The sequence below is a fragment of the Schistosoma mansoni genome, chromosome W (assembly GCF_000237925.1).
Source record: "Schistosoma mansoni strain Puerto Rico chromosome W, complete genome".
NCBI lineage: Eukaryota > Metazoa > Platyhelminthes > Trematoda > Strigeidida > Schistosomatidae > Schistosoma > Schistosoma mansoni.
Genome location: NC_031502.1, coordinates 34,659,434 through 34,681,589, shown reverse-complemented (window position 1 = coordinate 34,681,589; position 22,156 = coordinate 34,659,434). Strand labels below are relative to the sequence as shown.

At 35.1% G+C, this 22,156-nt stretch overlaps 2 protein-coding genes across 2 annotated transcripts in view; one reads left to right on the top strand and one right to left on the bottom strand.

The window, feature by feature from the left end:
* Positions 1-12,978: 12,978 nt before the first annotated feature.
* Smp_157730 (hypothetical protein) lies at positions 12,979-16,575 on the top strand (the record flags this gene model as incomplete). Its single annotated transcript, XM_018789476.1, has 2 exons — positions 12,979-13,627; positions 15,785-16,575. The coding sequence occupies 2 exons, from the start codon at positions 12,979-12,981 to the stop codon at positions 16,573-16,575; spliced, it is 1,440 nt and encodes a 479-aa protein (XP_018654915.1).
* A 78-nt stretch (positions 16,576-16,653) lies between these two features.
* Smp_157740 (putative rna polymerase Rpb1) overlaps positions 16,654-22,156 on the bottom strand; it is a gene marked incomplete at both ends in the record, with an annotated part of 30,633 nt that continues 25,130 nt past the window's right edge. Inside the window, one exon of the mRNA XM_018789474.1 lies at positions 16,654-16,800. Within this exon, the coding sequence (XP_018654914.1) occupies positions 16,654-16,800 (147 nt within the window). The remainder of the gene's footprint in view (positions 16,801-22,156) is intronic.

Below are 22,156 nucleotides of genomic sequence, written 5' to 3'. Positions count from 1 at the left end.
ATGGTGTGGTTCAACGAGGCCATCTCATCATACTAAAATATCTAATTAGTTTGCCTGCTCTTACTAGCCAAAGATGTATTTATGAACCAGTATTTTCTTAAAATAACTGAGAAGTCTTATTTGCGAAGATGAGAATTGAATAGTGTTAGGTCCATTCTGATCCAGTTAAAATGTACTTACAATCAATTAAAATCAGAAAGAAGAAAACGATATATGTCAAAATCAATTAAAAAGTGTCATGAGGAAAATACACTAAATTCACTTATTCATTGATCTGTCTCTTGGCATTTCTGGAGCTCTTTAGGACCATAACGATTCCTGCAAACATATTACTATTTTTACAATTGTTAATCGATATATCTGTATAATAACCGTGTAAAAGTCTTTGAATTTACTAATAAGAAATGCTACGATACACTCTAAAATAAATGAATCTTTAACTGTTAGCAACTGGAACAATACAGAAATATCCATTAAATTAGGAAATCTTATTTCATTGTTCATATGATAATCATTTGACATGACGGCTGAAAACTGGTACCCACTACCGGAGGACTTGCGAATCACCCAGCCCTAGTAAGAATATGAGGACGGTTGATGAGGAATTATTTGACACCAAAAATAAATGGAAATGATATTTGAATACACAATTATTTTAACGGATCATTTACATTGATTAACAGCTAGATTTATATGAATTAAGTAGTATTTAAGATTAGTCAATCCATAACTTATTACATGAACATAAATGAACAATATCATTAAATTTATTGTTTCTAATTTACTAAATTACATAATTACTCCTATTTTTTTAAAAAATGTGAATACATTTCATAGACAGTTTGAACAAAACATCGATTATGTATGTTATTTTCACTCCAATTTATTAAGTTCTTACCCATCATTTCACATCTGATAATTGTTATATCATAGCGAAGATTAAATAATAGGTAACTTCTGAGAATTATATATATAAGGGGATTTTGAATGGATGAAAGACAAAGATGTTGTATCCTAGCGAAGACATAAGTACGGGTAACTTCCGGGATCTATTAATTGACCATTATTCTATATATATTCCTATTGTATAACTGTTCAGTAACTAGATTATGTATATCTATATTCCTCTTATCATAAGCTTCATTTTGACCTGTGGATTATTATTATTGTACGATTTATTATTCTTAGATTATACTCAGTTTATTAGTTACAGTCTACCACGTTCACAACCACTTTTTAGCTTGATCATGTATAGATGTTATTTCCTATTTCATGGTATGATGCGGTCTGTTTGGCTGGTGTATAAACCAAGTATACTTGAAATAAATGATTCATATGGTGGAAGCTGTTATTGATGTTCTGGACTTAACTGGAAGGGTTAGGAGAAAGAAGGATCAATAAGGACACTAGGCTGCTCATACTGGTAGAATATCATTGATTTGGCACAGTACTAGGATTGTCTAAATCGTGTTCCAATTGGCAAGTAAGTCACGTGATAATTAACAGTGCTGAAAGACACAACAATGATTTAGTTTTCTTATCTTAGCGATAAGATAATTTCTCAGTTGATGGTTCAAAGTAATGAATTGATGAATCTACGCTTTATAAATCATTGATCTCATTTACAATCAGATTTATTAATTTCTTAGCTTTAATGTTTTTCTTTTGAGATTACTGTTTATTTATAGTTAAATATTATCGTTAATTTCATATACTGTTTTCTTTTTTATTAAACATCAGTAGATGCTCTATGTACTTACAGTTGGTCAATCCATATTGTTAGTTGTTTTTTTTCTCTTGTCAAAAGATTACGTGATGTATTTTTAGAAACGTCAATATCAACTCCACATGGTAATTCATTGTTAAATTAAGCATAGATTTAAACACTAATTAGTCTGTTATATTGTTCTAGGTTGATAGTAAAGTATTGATCGATGGAAGATGATAAAAAATATCATATTTATACTTCTTGTTGTTGTTTTAATTATTATGATGATTAGGTATTACTCAGTCAGTTACAACGTAGAACTTCGTACGTACGTACATCAGTTCGAGTTGCCATACCACATTAGCACAAAGATGAAGTTGTCGATTCAAATCCCATTGTGGTAGAAGTAGTAAGAGTATAAGTATTATGTGAAAGATAAGGGTTTGAAGATGTTATTGAAGGAGTATAATACAGTGAAATAAATTTGGAAAGAGAAAAAGGATACGGACATGAAGAATTTAGAAGATTACAATTTGGTAGAACACAAAGAGTGGATGCACCTGCGCCATTGCAAACGATTTTGAGCCATGTCATTCAAGGTCTCTAACCATCGGTTGCTATCATCTCTCGAATCCCAACCAGGTAGTCTACACCTACCAACACGGCCCAGTCCACTTGTCAGCGACTTCATGAATTTATGCCATGTTTTGGTCTGGCCGCCCCTAGCTTTCTTCCAACCTTCTCCTACACCATAAAGCATTGCACGTCGGGGCAGTCGGTGGTTGGGCATACGTAACCCATGTCCCAGCCATCTCAACTGATGAAGTTTCACCACTTCATCAGTCGATTTGCCATCCTTACCTAGTACCCGTTTCCTAACATCTGCATTACTTACCCGCTGGTCCCAGGATATACGAGCAATGCGTCGAAGACACCTATGATTGGATACTAGTAGCCTACGAATATCCTCTACTCTTATCGGCCATGTTTCACTGCCATAAAGGAGGAGTGAACGAACTGTTGCGCAGTAAACCCGTCCTTTGGTTGCCAGACGGATATCTCGCCTACGCCATAAATGACGCAAGTTGGCGAAAGTTAGACCAGCCTTCTGTATCCGTGCTGAGATTTCGTCACACACCAGACCACAAGGGCTGTTGAGACTCCCAAGATAAGTCAAGCGCTCAACACGCTCAACTAGTTCACTCCCTATCATTAGTTCAGGTGTCGATGCAACCCAATCCTGAAGTAACATTTTGCATTTCGAGGGAGAGAATCGCATCCCGAACATGCCTGCATTGTTACTTATGGTGGTCGGGAGACTGCATTTTGTCAGCGTCTTCACTGAATAAAACTATGTCGTCGGCGTATTCTAAGTCAACAAGTGAATCTCCCGGTAAAAGTTCAACTCCAGGAGATTGAGATAATGAAAGTGATATCTCTAAAAGCATGTCAACGACAAAGTTAAACAAGAATGGGGAGAGTGGACAACCCTGACGAACACCACTTGAGGTAACCAATTCTGATGACAGTTCGCCATAGGCTCTAACTCGACCAGTTATGTTCGAGTAGAGAGCCTTGATGAGGTTAATGTACTTCTTTGGTACTCCTTTCACTGACAAACACTGCCATAGAACCTCACGATCAACGGAGTCAAATGCCGCCTTAAGGTCAAGAAATACTACGATTGTGGGACGTCTGAATGTATGTCTATGTTCTAGGACCTGACGTAGAGTGAATATCTGGTCTTTGCAACTACGTCCAGGTCGAAAACCAGCCTGGTTTTCTCTAGTCTGCTCTTCACGAGCTTTGGTTAGGCGCCTAAGTATTATTGAAGCTAATATTTTAGACACTATATTAGTCAAACTGATTCCTCCGTGATTGTCACAGGAGGACTTTTGTCCTTTCTTATAGACTGGCACAATCAGTGATTGGGACCAGTCAGAAGGAATTACGTCCAGTTCCCAGATTCTACCTAAGACCTCAGTCAATCTCGTTGCTAGTACTGAAACACCATCCTTAAAAATCTCAGGGGTAAACCTGTCAGGGCCTGCGGCTCTCCCTCGCTTTAGATTTCCTATAGCTTTTTCAACCTCGTAGAGAGTTGGAGGACTTACCTCAATTTGCCATTCAGGACGACTGGGGATCGTGGGTAACTGAAGTGTGGCTGAAGGCCAGTTGAACTGATCCCTAAAGTGTTCTGCTCATCGATCCAATCTCCTGGATTGAGAATGAATGATTTTCCCATCTTTGTCTGAGATAGTTTCGCTAATAGTTGGGTTCCTAATGCCGGTTTCTTTAATAAGTCTGAATCGCTGTCTGCTGTTACCTATTGCCGCTGCCTTTTCCATCTCTCTTGCTTTCGCTACCCACCACTGTTCACGACCATTACGTAGGCTTCTTATTAGCCTTCGCTTAAGCTGACTTCGCTCTTCGTTATGTTCAGAGCCAGGTGGGATGAGTTTTCGAGCATCTATCAGTGTGGTAGATGCTGTTGAGATCCATCGTTTCTCGCTGACCTTATGGCTTACCTTACTAGCGGATATCACTGCTGTTTCCACAGCTTTACGGATGTCATTCCACGCTGCTTCGGGGTGGGCACAACTAACATGTCTGTCTAACTGTTTTTCCAGTTGTTCCTGAAATATATTCTTAGCTTGCTTATCATTAAGTAGAATCCTTAGAGGCTTCCCTGAAGTGTCTTTCCTACGTCCAGTAAGACGCAGACAGATACGTGCTTGCACTAGAGCATGATCTGAGTCTAAACATGTGCTCCAGAATGAGCGACAGTCTTCTATCGAGCCCCTCCATCGGTGGCTGATAGCGATGTGATCTAATTGGGTCCAACGTTGGGACGAATTCGGGGGTCGCCATGTCAAAAGATGTTTTTCCTTATGCTGGAAGTTAGTATTTGCAAGAAATAGGCGGTTATCTGAGCACAGCTGCAACAGACGGTCGCCATTATCTGTTCTTTTAGCCACGACACCATAAGATCCACCCAGGTGTCTCTCCCTTTCACTTAGTTTACCTACTTGAGCATTAAAGTCACCTGCCACTATTACTACATCAAAACGCCTAGCTTTTCGGAGAAGGTCAGAAAGTTTCCTGTAAAACTCATCTTTTATATCGTCTGAGCTGCAGTCAGTGGGAGAGTAGGCAGAGACGACGAAGAGGCAACGACGAATTTCCCTATCTTTCCGAGTCCTTACTGATCCGTTTAGTCAGACAGCGCATAGACGACTGTCTACTGGGATCCAGTCTAAAAGAGCTAGTTCTTCTCTACGACTTAATGCTATACCTACTCCAGCGAGGCCACGGGAAGCAGCATCAGGGCTTCCAGATACACGAAGCGTGTATCGAGATGGTTCTTTATTTTGATTAGGTGAGGTCAAATGAATGACACTACTCGGATCTTGTATGCGCGTTTCGGAGACGCAGCACACATCGATGGTGTAAGATTCTAGAGTCCTAGCTAAGGAAGCCTGTTGTCCTATTTGGCACAATGTTCGGACATTAAAAGTTCCTATATGTAGTTTAGAGCGTGGTTTCAGGAGACCAGGAATAACGTTCCGTGTATTCGAATCGTTTGCCCTAGCGGTGCGAGGTGATAAAAGGACGTGGGAAGGGTTAGTCGTGGAGATAAGAGAGTTATTAGGAGTAGGAAGGATTTGAAAGTGACCAACTTGGTCTTGTGTGTTGTTACGGGTATGAGGGTTAATATCACTTCCCGGTTGCCCACCTCGTGGAAGGGCTCTTCTAGAGGTATCCGAAAAGGAAATTGGATTAGAAGTGGTCTTATTGGCCTGAGAGCGTGACCGCAGTGCCCAAGGGACAACTGCTTGAGGCCGGTCACGCACGGCCTTTTTGTGGGGGATTTTTGACGTGTTAGCTCCGTTCTTTAAAGGACCTTACCGCCGGAGACGGAAATCCGTGGGATAAGGCGAGATGTGCATTTTTAGGGTCGACCTTTTCTAACCCCACCCCTCTTTGTGGGAAGGCAGCATCGCTGTCATGCTGGTTGTCTGAAGGAAACACCATACTGCCGTCACACCTCTGTACAGTCAGCAGTACGACTTCGCCTTCGGACCTTGGGTCTGCTGCTTTTAGTCTTACCGCTCTTCAACCGACCTGTCTGGCATGGTAGGACCTTGAGGAACGATTGTTCCAGCCAGCATAGCTCGATTGGTTCATCACGATAGGCAAGCCCGACCACCACGTCAAGGTAGCAACAACGGTCGGGATTAGGTATTACATTCAACATTATTCTAATAATACTAATTAGGTATTACTATTAGAATAATGTTGAATTTTGACTTACATATTAGTTAAATTAGTAAACATTTAATTTACAAAAACTGAAGCTTAAAAATTTTGTACAGTTCAAAGTCTTACTGTCTATTACAATTCTCACAGCAAATTGATATCAAAGAAATTTCATAATATAATTCTATATGTTTATATCTAAAACTTGGGTATACGCGTAATCTTATAATGTTGAATTCATGAATCGATTGAAGCTAGACTACCATTAAAAACCTGGAAGCATTGGACGGCCGTTTCGCCCTGTTGTGGGACTCCTCAGCAGTGCGCATCCACGATTCCGTCTCGCGAGATTCGAACCCAAAACCTATCAGTGTCGCGCGCGAGCGCTCAACCTCTAGACTATTGAACCAGCATCCAACGGTGTTAATGTCTAACTTTAACCAATCCATGAAATTCAGCAACCATTTCACCAATGTCTTCAGTGAGTTGATATCTCACAACAGACCTGGTTGAACTCCACTGGTCACTGCTTCTCACCAGAAATCCAGGAAATACCTCTTAGAGCCAGTCACCAGTGAGCGTATGATCATTATTAGATGGGGGGTTTTCTGGAGATTTTAGTAATTCTATATAGTTGATAGGTCCTGGGTCCGAATCTCGCGAGGCAGTATCGTGGATGCTCACTGCTGAGGAGTTCCACAATAGGGTGAAACGACCGTCCAATACTTCCAGGTTTTCAAATTAATTTGAACACTGATAGTAGATAATCATCATTTATTTTATTTACTATTTATTTCAACACATAAATATTGGTACAAGGAGGGCATCAGATATGCGCCACATAAAAAATGTCATTTCATTTAATTGTGTGAGGCAGTGGAGCATCGTGAGGCGATGCAGTCACATGGTAGCCCGTGACCAACGATCGGTTCATACGCCATTTGTTCCTTCAGGATACTGGAGCCCATATGCACCATCGGTTTGGAATCAGGGTTTTCCAACTGCCCTAGGTGGACTCGCTGTGTCCACCAACCCGGTTAAAGTACCGGATATTCGCTTTCCGTCCTCTCACTTTCGTGAAGAACAACCCCGCCACGAGAAGGCAGTGAGTAGGACTTCCCTGTCAGAGGCTGTATACGCATGGACATGTGAGAGTATTTCGAGAGAGAGGACGGGCCCTCCCCACTCTCGGCCGTACCAGGGCATTTGATACCAACTTGTGAAAAACAATAAATTTTAAAATATATAAATCGTACATCTAACAGAATATCACTACAATATTCATCGCATTTACATGGTTTATCTGAAATTATTGTATGAATGTATAAACTAGGAAATCAAGCTGACTTAGTATCAAAATAAAATTCAATCATTTTAAATAATATTTGGTGTAGCAGTCGCCTATTATTATTAATTTACTAAAAAAAAAGTATCAACTTTTGGATTTAATGAAACCTTAATCATTAGAAATCAAAATTATGAATTAATGTTACTTTATAAAGAAATTACAAACTACAATAGAATCTTCATAGTTGAAAAGATGAGTCAATTGTAGCTAGACCACCAAGGAAAACCTGGAATCACTGGACGGCCGTTTCTTCGTAGTATGGGACTCCTCAGCAGTGTTCATCCACGATCTCACCTCGCAAGGATAGAATCAATGTACTTTACGAAAACACTAAAACTAACTAAATCAATTGCTATACATGTATATACGTATAGCTAATAATGTATCCGAAACTCTTAAAAAAATATAAAAAATCAATGTTTAAATAATTATTGATAGTTCCTTTGATGAGAACAACAATAATTCTGTGTGACAAGCTATTGAGATGTATGCATTTCTTAAAATAACATACATATTAACTAATACCGAAAGCGTATGATTATAGTGGAACACGTTCACATTAAAACTTTGTGTTTTCCAATTTATTTCACCTTAATTGTTTGCTTAAACATGTTTTGGTTTTTTTAGAACACCAAGTAATACGGAAAAATATCATATTACTCATGAAATCAAAAAAAGAAAAAAATCAATATAGATTTTGTGTAGAATACTGCTATATTTTGACATTGAACATCAAGAGATATTACTAAATATTTAACTCGGATCTCATTATGTATTATGAACTTCCCTAGCTACAGACTCAAAGTTAGTTGTTCGTCTCATTTGCTTTGTAAGCTATCACTCATGTTAAACTCTCTTTCTATCCTTTACTTTCTACTCTTTTGTGCTTGTGATCAAATATGCTAACATCACTTGACTAATACCATATTCTTCTTGATAGAAAATTTGTTAGTTGTATGTATGTCGTTTGAATAAAGCATTTTGAGGAGTTTGGTGTTGGTATCGTTACACTCCATAGTATCAAATATTTTAAATCTCAAAAATGACTACATGTTAGCAAAGTATTTTTAAACAGTACTATTGCTATTTCCAGCATGAAATCAATCTTCAACCATTTAGTTTCTTTTCTTTCTGTCGTGTAGGAGACTTCAGTTCGGCCGGAATATTAGTTGTCATCAATTTTTTTAATTTTTAACGTAAAATATGGTAAGTCATTAAGTAGTTATATTTCGTCAATACTAAAACATATACCAAACTTTCAAATGTTCGTACTTAATGGTCAAATAAAAAACAAACAATACAGTAAATTAACGTTAACCATGAAATTAATTCTACGGTTATCAGCTTCATACTTAATCAGAGAAATATCAAGAGAACCTATACGACTGCTTACTTACTTACGCCTGTTACTCCTCGTAGAGGAGCATAGACCACCCACCAGCATTCTCTATCCAACCTTGTCCTAAGTAACAGCTTCCACTTGTTTCCAGTTGCTACTCATTCTTATGATGTCTGCTTCCCATTCCTGACTCAGCGTGTTCTTAGACCTTCCTCTTTTTCGTTTCCCTCCAGCATTCCAAATTACCGCTTGCCTCGTGATGCAGTTTGATAAAAACTTCACGATTAAATCAATTATTCCGTCACAAAAATTAATTAATATTAGCAATTTTCTGAGGGCTACAACGTTATAGATAATATTATACAATGTAACTTGCATTAAATATTGATACCAGTTGTTACAAGTTTATTGGAGCCAAACTTCTTTAGAATTAGTTAGAGAATAATCAGCATAGTTTAAATGTCCTAAGTTATTCCCAAAGGTTGGGAATCAGTCTTACATCCAACATTTTTTTAAGATTCTCAACCGAGAAGTAGAAACGAGAAGACTATGGAAAGTAGATCATACATGTTTTTTTTCAAAAATAAAGCCTTGATGGAGTTCCTAACTAGATTTTACACCATTTTTATGAATAATGAGTTATCTTAAGTCAGTGTTTTCAAAACACATACACCTAAAATCAGGTACAATGTTACTCTCATGCCAGTTTCGATCATATTTGTGCGAGATCTCATGAGTTTCACAAACTTTAATCGTAATGCATTCAAAATCTTATTGTATCATCTTCTGATCCCTATTATTATATTGTCTTATTCTTACGCTTGTGTTATTGCTTTGTGTGGTCGACTACTTTCAATGTCAAAAGTAAGTGTATCCAGTGCATTTACTGATTCGTTGACTTACTTCTTCCCTTGGTCTTCTCTCCAGACTCTTTCACATACGCTGATGTGGATATTCTACTCTCCCCAGACCAAAATCTATCTTCAGGCTGGATACATCCGTACCAAAGGTTGGATATTGCAAGCCTAATCTAATTTAATATCACTTCCCCTCCTCATTTAAACACTACTGTTTAACCAATATTCCACTACGATAGTGATTCAATCCGCCTAAAAACGATCGCTTTTTCAATTGATAAAAAATAAATACGGCGTACACCTAAGATGAGTGTCCAAATAACAGTTCAATCTAATCCTATTGTATAACTCTAGCTTAGCCTCATCTCCGATGACCGAAGTTGTGTTCTTTACATATTTAGGTCAAAACGACAAGTCCAGACACAAAGTTAGGTAGGAAGACTTGTATTCAAATGCTCAAATTATGTAAAACAATCAGTTCACATAAGAGTATATGCTTTAAATTATAATTCTGTCACAATAATATCCTTGAAAATATTATATATTTATTGTATCCCGAAGAGAATTGTGAATGGTAACTTTTGAGGACTATTTATTGACCAGTGTAATATGTATATTTCCTATTGTAACTAACCTAATCATACTCGTTTCCTCTTATCATTAGCTTTATTTTGACCTTTGAACTATTATTATACGATTCTTGAGTTATCATCAGTTATTAATTACTATTCACAGCCACATTTGGCTAAATATTGTACAAATGTTATTTTCTATTTTATGGTACGATGTGGTCTGCTTGGTTGGTATATAAACCCAGTATGTTTGTGAATAATGATTATACCACAGAGGCTGTTATTGGTGTTTTGGACTCAACTGGTTGGGCTAGGCAGATCGCAGGGTCGGTTAGCGCTCTAGACTGCTCGTACGGTTTCGTGTGTCACTGTTCCAGCCGATAATTCGCTGCTCCCTGATTGGCGGTCTCACCAAGTCACACATTAACTAGGCATCCGCTCGGCCACAAGATATAACAATATTGTAAGTTAGCATGGTATGTGTCAATGACAATGTTATTAGTCAATGAAGTTGTTCCAATATGTCTTACATGGATTGTATCAGATACGCCGTTTTGTGTCTTAATCTATTTTCAAGTTACCTGTTATTTCATTTTTGAATTGTTCTGTATTACAAGAATGAGCTTGAGTGACACTAACGATCAACTTTGACAAAATGTATCCCCCTTTTAGCTGATCGGAAGATAATCACTACAAAAAAAACAAATTACAAGTGTATGTAGCACTTACATGGTTAATGATTTGCTGGGATATGAACGTTTTTTCTTCATTTTACGACGCGTAGGAATTCGTCTCAATGACTGAAAACCATTTTTCTTTAAAAACTTTGATAGAGACGAAATAGCTTTTCCGACCAACACACATAATTTCCAATTCACTTTTACAGAAGCACGTCAGAGGATCTACGAAATGTGATTTATGGATAACAACTTCGTGGCTTCATGAGAATATGGAAATTCATTTATTTGCTCTAAAGTCAGACAGACCGCATCACACCATAAATTAGAAAATAATATTTGCACAAGATCAAGCCAAATGTGGTTGTGAACACGGGGGACAATAGTCAATAAACTGAATATAATTTGGGAACAGTAAATCATATAATGATAAGTTTATAGGTCAAAAAAAGCTTATGATAAGGGGAATATAGATAAACATAATCTAGTTACTGAACAGTTATACAATAGGGATATATATAAAATAATAGTCAATTAATAGGTCCCGGAAGTTACCCGTACTTATGTCTTCGCTAGGATACATCTTTGTCTTTCATCCATTCAAAATGATCATATCACAGGGTTCAATTCATTATTTTAGATATCTACTGTTCTAAAACAAAAAACTACCTACATTCATCTCTATTCATTGTCCTCAGTTGTTTGAAATAATCCAAAACGTTATAAGCACTATATTGAAACATTTTCATCATATTCTCGTATCACACTGCTGATAGTACTCATGTTATTTTTATGTATGTAACATGATCTTAATAATCATGACCTTCAACTTCTATCTGTTTGTCCTTACAATACGATATATATTGCGGAATTAAATAATAACATATGTATAGATGAGACCTATTAATCATGTCATCACAAGCGAACTATTTAGTTAGGCCTGGTAAATTTTTGGAGCATAACCATGCTAAATTTCTGGTATCCTCACATTAGGTTTAGTATGTTAAGGTTGATTGACTTCTTCAGTTAACCTTTTCGGCAGAAAGACAGTGTTATCTAAGTCCCCAATTATTCCCGTCTTGTATATCTGTTTCCTGCTATTTTCAGCCTATGCCTTTTTTCTTTTATTTGGTTAAATATTAGTTATTCAAATCGCTTGATGATTCGACTGAATGACGTCTCCTTATATATTTACTAACTAAACTACATTAATTAACTCGGCTCACTCATCGTATACTTGTTGGATTTGAATGAACTGTCGTAGCAATTTCGCTTCGCCTTCTGCAAGTTGTACACTTTTGAGAGTTACAGTAACAATGGTTGTCAGGCCGGTTAATTTACGAAATATTGGAACAGTCTTAAAGATATTCCTCAATAACACAAAAGAAGCACATATTATTTAACCATTTTATACGTTCATCTACAATTTAGTTGTGACAGTTGTTACAAAAAACAAGTTACTAGTATGAAATTCCTAGACCTCAATAATTTAAATATTGAAACTATTTTTAAGTTAAATTTTTACAAACTTCCTTATATTGTAATAGAACAAAGTATTAGAGAATAAATATTGGGTTTAGTGAATTCAACTTTTTGTCTATAATGTGTGTTAAGTTTGACTGAGAGTGAAGATTACAAATAGCGACCTTAATTTCAAAAGAAAAGGGAACAGTAATCGAATTAAAAACTTGTTTAAATTGTTTGCTATTTGGTGGTCATATTGATGAGAAAATTCCCGCCAGATCGTTCATGTGCCTAACGATGTGAAATGAACCTAGTTAAGTTCCTCAAGTTACTTGATAGAAAGCGAATCGACTTGACATTTCAAACACTCCATTTTCTAGTATTTTATTATAAACTACAATATCTCCCCAAGGTAATTTCAAATTAATTCACTTCTGATCCCACTTGTACGTATCTGTGATTGGTGTTACGAGGACTACGGAATCTAATGACAGAACATGGTTTCCTGCGTCTGATATAAACTATAGATAAATAGAATTATATTTAAGTGAATTAAACATCTCATCGTTAATAAACTAGAACTGTGTCACATGATTTATATTGATTGTGCCGATATCGAACTAATAAATCCATAATTTCCCTATTCTGTTTAGCATTATTATTATTATCTGATGCAAATAACAGTCGCACGCTTAAATGAATAGATTAATTGCTTTACTCTTTTCGTTTGTCATAAATTTCTATTTATCAGAGATGAAAGATGAACACAAAATTCCTACAAACATGGATAATAATATATCAGCATGGAGTCGAAAATTGAAGGAAGTTATTTCTACCGATCTATCAAATAAAACTTGGGAAGGTCCATTTTACTATGATGTATTCATTGGTAGTATGATTGCTTTACCATGTGTAATAAATGACAGTAAAATTGAAGACATTTACATTGTAAGGAATACCACGACTAATAAAGGGAAGAAATCATGGGCATTATTATGGATTCATAACACATGGACAAATGTTATTGATCCTTGGTTAGGTGATGGGAGACGCAGTTACAATCCATTAGATAATAATCGTTGGGAAATACCAAACATTGACTTATCAATAAGTCAGGCATATTTATCAATCATAGATGTTGATCCAACTGATGTTGGAATTTATGCATGTGTTATGGTTACCTATCCAATTCATTTTGGTTATTCACCAGTTGATTTAAAACAAACTCAACTATTAAGTATTCATATGGTACGAGTTCACTCTAACTTAATAGTAGCACCAGAATGCCAGGATGAGGATGACGATCTGCAGAATGGAAATTACTGTAAAACTGGATTTGAACAATGGAGATTTAATGTTTATTATCCAACTGATGGACGGGTAAACGTTACCTTATTCCATGGTAGGCCAAATCTATAAATGGTTATTAAAATGTATTGTTTTAGTGGATTTGGTCTGGAGTTTAGTCCAAGAAACGCATTTTTTTCTGGCTTGTGATTCGTCGGCTGGTATGACGTCCATTTCAGTGAAGTCCACTATGAGATCAGATCCCAGAATCTGTTATCTCAAATGTCAATAGATTATTCATCAAGACGCTACGACATTAGATTGTTCAACTGGTATAAATTTAATTGCAAGGGTATTTGTTTTTCCACTGTTGACAGAAGGAACTACAAATTATTAGTCTCTATTGACATATGTACATCCTCTGTAGATAGCCTGGAGATTATCAGTCGCATAAAGTAGTTATCGTTTATTTAAGAATTAAACAAATCGAATCAGAGTATTTCAAGCCAATAGTGATTAGTCGATTTCAAAATTCGGTTGTCTATTCTTTTTCTATCAAGACTACAACCAAATCACAACTCAATGTTTGTAAATATCAAAAAGTGCAGTGTGAATCGGATTACAGAATTTAATATCATCGTTTACAAATATGTAGATTTAAGGAATGGATCTTTTTGATTTTTTTTCTAACATTCCGATATTTTATTCATAGCTCTTATGACGCGCGACGTCTGATATTGATACTAATACACAAAACTTCCTATATGCAAAACCTTAAGTCAGCTGCTAAGTGAGAAGACCAAGAGTGGCCAATAATATGTATTTATCATTTAAAATATTTTTGTTTGGTGCAATCTAGCCTTCTCATTTGGTGAATTTTGATTAACCCATTGTATCACTAGCAATTCGTGTATTCATAAAATTTCTACACGGATATTTTCTTTATGATGGAAAGAGATGTTCACCCTCAATTTATGAGATTATTACTGACCTTCAATAAGACTGGACTGTACGAACCAAATCAAAATTAATTATTGTATCATTACGTTTCTAATTATTAATATTAAAACGGTTCTATAAGCGAAAGCAAAAATACTTTCGTTAATAGGTTTTTTTTCGACTTGGAATAGAAACTGAATGTAACAGTAGTTAAGGTCAAGGACAAAAAATACGACAGAACAGAAAGATTTGAATGAGAGGACTTTGAAAAAAAGCAATCCGCACCAGGACCTAGAACCACCTAGAGAATCGATGAAAAACCAAGACGAGAGTACTCAGGGCCATTTCGTTTTAGTAAGGGATTCATCAAATGTTGAATTCAATTTACCAACAGATGAATTTCCTGAATAAGTCCCTATCCTATCACACATACAGTCTCAGTAGGGCTATAATCAAAACATGTAAATATATAAATTGCTAATAATTATGCTTCTAAAATACAAATAAATACGATTAGTACAAAAACGCAAAATAGTGGTTAATTACAAAAGGAACTATAAGCGCACGCCCGCCAAATGGAAACAGGGACACAATAAAGTAAATCGATGAAACAGTTACTCATGTTTGATAAAGGGCTGGTACATTTTTCCAATTGATAATTACATAAAAAAAGGCAATGATCAATAACCAATCTGAAATTAAATGAGTCATAAATAGTAGGCGCTGAGTGCAAAGATTATTAATTGCTTCACACTTGTTGATCGAGATTAAAATCAACTATTCTATATCAGATAATTTTCATCAGTTTCCTGGCTGACAGTCATTTGTGACGATAATGACCTTTAAGATGTACAGATTTTTCAAGAAAACTACCTCACACAATAACGGACGAAATAATGTAAAAGCAAACAAGTCACAAAAGAGATATACAGTATTGTTATGAGAGAAATATCTTACAACGTACATGTCAATCAAATTGAATACCTTAATTCAAAGGCTAGAAAGGAGTTTTAAAAAGTGCTTTCAGTAGTGAAAAGTAAACTAACCATCTCTTCGTTTCTTTCAGGTAATGACAACATTCAGAAATAATGTTTGGTCGTAACGATGCTAGAGAGACATGCACAAAGTGTATCTAAAGCGCTTTTCAATACAAACTATTTTAAAAATAACACAAATCATTCCAAAAACAGTAGGGCATTCGATCGGTAAAAATATTCACGGATGGTTAGTATCCGAAATTGTAAAGTAGGGATAAATGAAGATTACTTTTGAATTGATTTTTTCTCATATATTTTCAGTATCTGACCTTTCTTACTTTTATTGAAAATTTTAGCTCCATGTAATGCAGATATTTTTCTAACAGCTTTAACAATGAATAATGTAGATCCGACATTTTGGAGTATTGGTTGGAAATTCGTACCATATGGTCAAATTGATGATACAAAGGTTGTTGAAATGAATGAAAACTCTAATATTCAATTGTTACAACTATCTTATAAATATCTTGAAAATCCTCCCATTATTAATTCATGGTTTGTTAAATTCAATGAAAATGTAACTTATCTAGATAAGAATAATTTATTGACAAGACAGATTCATGCATCAACTTATTGGAAGGCTCATTGGCTTGCTTTAAATAGTTCTATAAAACAGAAATCTGGGGCATGGCAATGTTGGATTCAAAGATCAATCCATAAAAATGACTCATTTACAACTGATATTCCCCATATTCGTTGGTTAACAAATGAAGTACATGTGAAAATTATACCTAGAAAATATACTAGTCAATTGGAGGTAATAATCGAATTATGGCGTATTATTGCCTTAATTATGGCTCCATTAGATATTTTTCTGTTATTCATACTATTCACTGTTAGTTGGTATTTAGCCTATTATTATGAAAGCAAGTCTAAGTCGAGGAGGAAATCGAATAACACTTGCAATGTAGAAGAAAGTTCAACACAATCCATTCAACAGCAACCAAATTCTGATGAATCAGAACAAATATTGATACCAACTCAGTATGTAGATGAATTTCTTCAAAACTCTGGTAATGAATCATATAAAGAATATATTATTCGTAGAAATAAGAAAAGGAACGTTAATCGTATGGGTTTTAATTGAGAATACTCTGAGTTAATATATGGAAAGAAGCATCTATATTACATAGAACACTGGTAAATTATTATAAAGTTCGTAAATCTAACAAGACATTATATTTAGTATCAAGCGTTTATTTTTATCATTCTTAGCTGCATTTTCTATGGTCAGTTTTTTATTCTCATTGACATCATATGGTAAATACATTTCGATCTTATCATCAACTATACATTGATCCATTGTACTCCACTGTACATCCGTGAAAAAAGGTACTACAAGTGAATAATTCAAGATGTTTTTCACAAATTTGTAGCTTGTTGTCAGACCATCAATAAAGTAGGACTCAGGCTAGATGCAGAGCTATAGGCAATAAAGGTGAACCGATATGCAGGCCATTTTTATAAATGATTAACTGAGATTCGAATCTGATGGGCTAAACTAATCAAGCACACAGTGAATCTCCATATCTCTAATATTCTGATTCAACAAAGCAAAAGAAATTAAATTGTAACCGTCTATAAAATAGTAATCCTTATGTCAAAGGGCTGTAAATTATTATTCATAATTATTAAATTTTAGTAGAGCATGACTATCATAATTTAGATATCAACAGATGAACACAACTTTCTCCCCACAATGGATGTTAGAAAATCATATTAATGCTAATCAAGGATGTTTCACTATCATGTATTTTATGCCTTAATTGCTTCAATCTCAATAACTTCCTTACTCGGTAAAGGCTTATGACAAACCGTGTGTAAATCAGACGTATTATAATTAACTAAGGTTAGGTAAACAAAACGTTAATTAGTAGAAATGTTTTTCGATGAAAAATATTTCCAAGTGATATTCAAATCTAAGTTCAATATTATGAATGCGTCACAGTAAGTATTTACAAAAAAGGAATGATTCTTAGTGTCCCTGTAATTAAAGTTGCTGAATAAGTTTACTTTCTCCCATTCTAGTCATAGAGCAACTTGATTCAACTATGTAAACAGTAAAATTTACAATCACAAACCACTTAAATCAGACTAGCAATAAGTGATTTTTTAAATAAAATGTGACAACATATCAAAATGCCCTGATATGGCCGAGAGTGGGGAGAGTCCGCTCTCCCTCTCGAAATACTCTCACATCGCCACGCATATATAGCCTCTGTCAGGGAAGTCCTACTCACTGCCTTCTCGTGGCGGGGGTGTTCTCCACGACATTGAGAGGACGAAAAGCGAATGTCCGGCGCTTTAACCGGGTTGGTGGACACGGCGAGTCCACCTAGGGGAGTTGGAAAACCCTGATTCCAAACCAATGGTGCATATGGGCTCCAGTATCCTGAGGGAGCAAATGGCGTATGAACCAATCGTTGGTCACGGGCTACCATGTGACTGCATCTCCTTACGATGCTCCAATGCGTTGTGGATCAGACCTTCATGTCAAAGGCTCCAGGTGTGGCCCCCTAAGAAAACAACGTGCTTCAGTTTTGGCACCTGAGCAGTATCACATCCCTCACACAAATCAAATGAGATTTGTGCGGCGCATATGTATCTGGTGCTTTCTTGTACCAACATTTATGTGTATAAATAAAATAACATATGAAAATACTTTAGTTCGTTAGTTACAGTGAAGAATTAATGGATAGGATCTATTCAGCTAGACTAAACGATATATCATAACTGTTTAACCTCTTCGATATCCATTTAACATAGAGAAAAACAATGAAGCACTCTTGATAACTAAACACTCGACAATAAAGAAAACAAATGATACAACAAAAATAGAAGCATAGTTTATTTTCTTTTTACTCAATGATTCTCTAAAACAAATGAAATGAACAATAGATGCTATTCAATGAAAATTGAAGCGAGAATAAAATTACAATTTTCCCCTTACACTTTAATCGTTATATAACAAAAAATATAAACAGATGACTGAGATATGCCGATTTGTACAATGAAAAAAGTCATTTTTTTATGTACACATACACATAAATGTATCATGATGATGATGATGCAAAAGTTATGAAATACAAAGTAGTAGAATTTGTTCATTTTAAAAATTTAACAATGTAGGTTTCATGTCAAGTTGTAAATTTTTCTCCCACGTAGAAAAATATATCGAAAAAGAATAATCCAATTAAGGTTATAACAACCAACAGTTTTTATTTTAAAACATATATATAGAAAATATATAAATATTGTTAAAAAATTAGTAACATGGAAATGACAAATTAGTGTTTTTTTTTAAACTATGAAAATCTTACAATCTCTACAAAAACTCTGGTTACTAGTGACTAGCTTCAAGATGCAACTCTTGAAGTTCTAACGAGAAATCATGACTAATGGAGTTTACCCATGTCGGATATCAAACAGTAATACACCACAACCGATGGATGAAGGTTATGCGATATCGTAAATTGGTTAAAGTTAGGCATGTATACTATTGGTTGTCGACTCGATAGTCTAGAGGTTGAACATTCGCAAGCGAAATGGAAAGTTATAGGTTCGACTACTGCAAGCGCAGTCAGAGGGGCTCTATGCTTAGAAGAAATGATCACCCATCACTTCTCAACTTTCAATGAAGGTCTAACTAAGATTAGTTTATGATTTAAGCATTGAAAACATGTATATATGTCTACTAGAAAATCGTCATGTGAATATCGGAATTATTAAGAGATCTGTTTAAAGAAACAAGTGGAAAGTTTCCTCTGTTTATCGATAAAGAAAATGTAAGTAATTCTTTCTTTTGTTCAACGAAGAAAGAGAGATTAACTGAAGACTATACAATCAATCTGTTTTATGTTCGAATATACAACGTTGGCAATCATTAGAATGATGCCGAAATCTAAAATATAAATATATTCATGTTGTACTAGGCTTAATTGAAAAATTGATGACTGTTAACACATTGATTGGAAATAGAAGAGAGCTTGAAACTACAATTAACTAGCTGAAAGTGAGGAGTTTAAACCAATGAGGCCAAGTTCTACAACATTTAACACGCACAGAATTTCACCTTTTCTATACCGTTCTCTATCATCTTATAATTTAAAATAATAAATTTGATCCGAAAGAACAGCAGTGATATGAATTACATTTCTAGCATAACCCAACACTTATTAATAATTCAGCCAATTAAACGAATGCTGGATACGCGAGTAGAATGAATGTTCTGTCTTGCAGATCGAACACAAGTATAAAACAAGCTGTTCGGTAAGCAACAGATAACAGGATGGTTTAGTAATTTCAGAGCAATCGGAATATATTTTAATTTTAATATTATATGAGCCTTCAAAGTGGGATTAAAAATTGACGTCATACCTAAACTACACTGACACATCCAAAATGTATCAAACAAGGACTAATAAGTTTAACGAACGTTTAAAACGTTGAGTTTTCTATAACTATTAATAGACACTTCCAATAATACTGTCCAATATGACAGATATGGGATGCAAATTCTTTTTTTTCAGTAGTCATCAACACCATACTTTTATGGTAAGTTTACAGGAATCTTGTGAATGGTTCTACCCGCACTTGAAGCGATGATAATTTAGAGTTAACAGAAAATTCGTAATTTTAACAATTTTGTTACAGGTTAGAACACCGTACTACATTTATTTGGATTTGTATCACTATATTCTCAGACAAATTGTAGTTTAAAGCGAAGTATATGAACTTCTATGTAGTTCTTAAGTTGCATATTGAAAAAATTATTCACTTGCAAATAGATTCTAAAAAACCTTAATATTTCAATTCAAACAAAATCTTAAATACTCTTTTAAACAAGAAAGGATATCTATCACTTAGCAGATCGAATGTTCCAGTTCCAACCCTGGTTGGATTTCCTAGAATGATGTTTTCCGTAACACCTAAACAATAAAAAACACATCAAAAGGTAAATAAAATAAATGACAAAGAAAACATTAAATCGTCCATTGAATTAATAAAAGATCAGTTAATAAACGGATGAGTGAAATGTAATCAAAAGGTTATAATGGAGAAGATTTGTAGCGCAGATGAGTGATTTCGATGGCGTTTTGTTCTCTGAGTTGGATGGTTTGGTCGTGGAGCTTTCAAACTTCTGCCAGAAGTTTGTGCTGATGATGTCGTTAAGAAGAATGATGAAAGCTCCACAACCGAACCATTCATCTCAGAGAACAAAACGCCATCAAAAAGGTTATAGTTTTTGCCATACTAACAGACAAACAGTGGATTGGAAGCCGACTCTATCTACTTAGGGTTCTCTACGAACCGTGTGGTATCATTACCCCACATATAAGTAGTGTAACACAAAACTAAGTATATAAGTATGTACTCTGTAAACGAGTTGTATTATTTATAGAAATCAATTTACTTGCTCTGCTGAATACAAAACAATAACTTCGTAGATATTCATTAACAGGGTTAATGGGTCTTACGTTCGACATTCCAATCAGAGTCTTCACAATAAAATAACCTCCAAAACACTCTCAAATAGATAACAAAGATTTTCTAAACTATCGAAACCTGAATAAAGTAATTAAATCATGAAAAATCAATGTATTTAAATATAACACCCACCAGTCAATTGATCATCTTGACAATGATAGGCAGCTTCAAACAAATGATCACCAGTTCGTTCAAACTATAAATGAAAAGGAACCAATAAAAAGTTCTATTACACAATGAGGATTTCAAATGATGAAATTCGAGTTTGACGAGGACAATGATACCGAAAAACCTCCGAAGCTAATGTGAATGAAGATTACTGAAACTTTATTATGCACGGAACCGAATACTACTTATTACCTTAAAGTAGGTTGTAAAAATCGAGGATTTTTTAGAGTAACATTTAAAATAGATAAGATCATAAAATACACATTAAGGAAATGAAAAATAAAAGCACACTCTTACAGAAGCTAAACAAAGTACACTGTTTTTCGCTTTAGCCATTCCAGTCCTCTGATAACCACAAACTTCACCCTAAAAACAATAACAAATAATAAAGAATTAGTTCTACATTTGAAAATAAAAGCATTTGACAGTAAAGAGAGTAGTATTAAGAAAGTCATTTAGAATTCTTGTATATATATACGTCCTATGAGGATTGCCTCTATCTGAGACTCGTCAGCTGGAGGTACCTGCATCCTAGAGTTGATGTTCATTCCATCACTCGAACGTATTACCTTTCGCTTCAAACGCTATCGCATTATCTACTTAGCTACTGAGTCTAGATAGTCACTGGCTTGTGCAAAAGAGATCGATCAATCTCCGTCTTAAACATCAGTGAGAAGATTCAAACAACCAATATATATGGACTAAAAATTGCACAAGCTAGTGGTTATCTTGACTAAGCAACTAAATGGATAATACGATGGTGTTTGAAGTGAATATTACTGGGTCCGAGTGACGGAGTGGAGACTTATGAGTTTCATGTAGTTTTCGTGTCTTTTCAACATAGAGAAAGTGAATACTTGTCTATTGTCGAATTTGAGTGTAAAATTTATTTTCATAGTTGAAAAAGCATGAATCACTTGAAGCTAGACCACCAAGAAAAACCTGGAAGCACTGGACGGTTAAGTGCTGTATATTTTTATAAAAAGTTCCACTTTTGTCAAGTTAAAGTATGT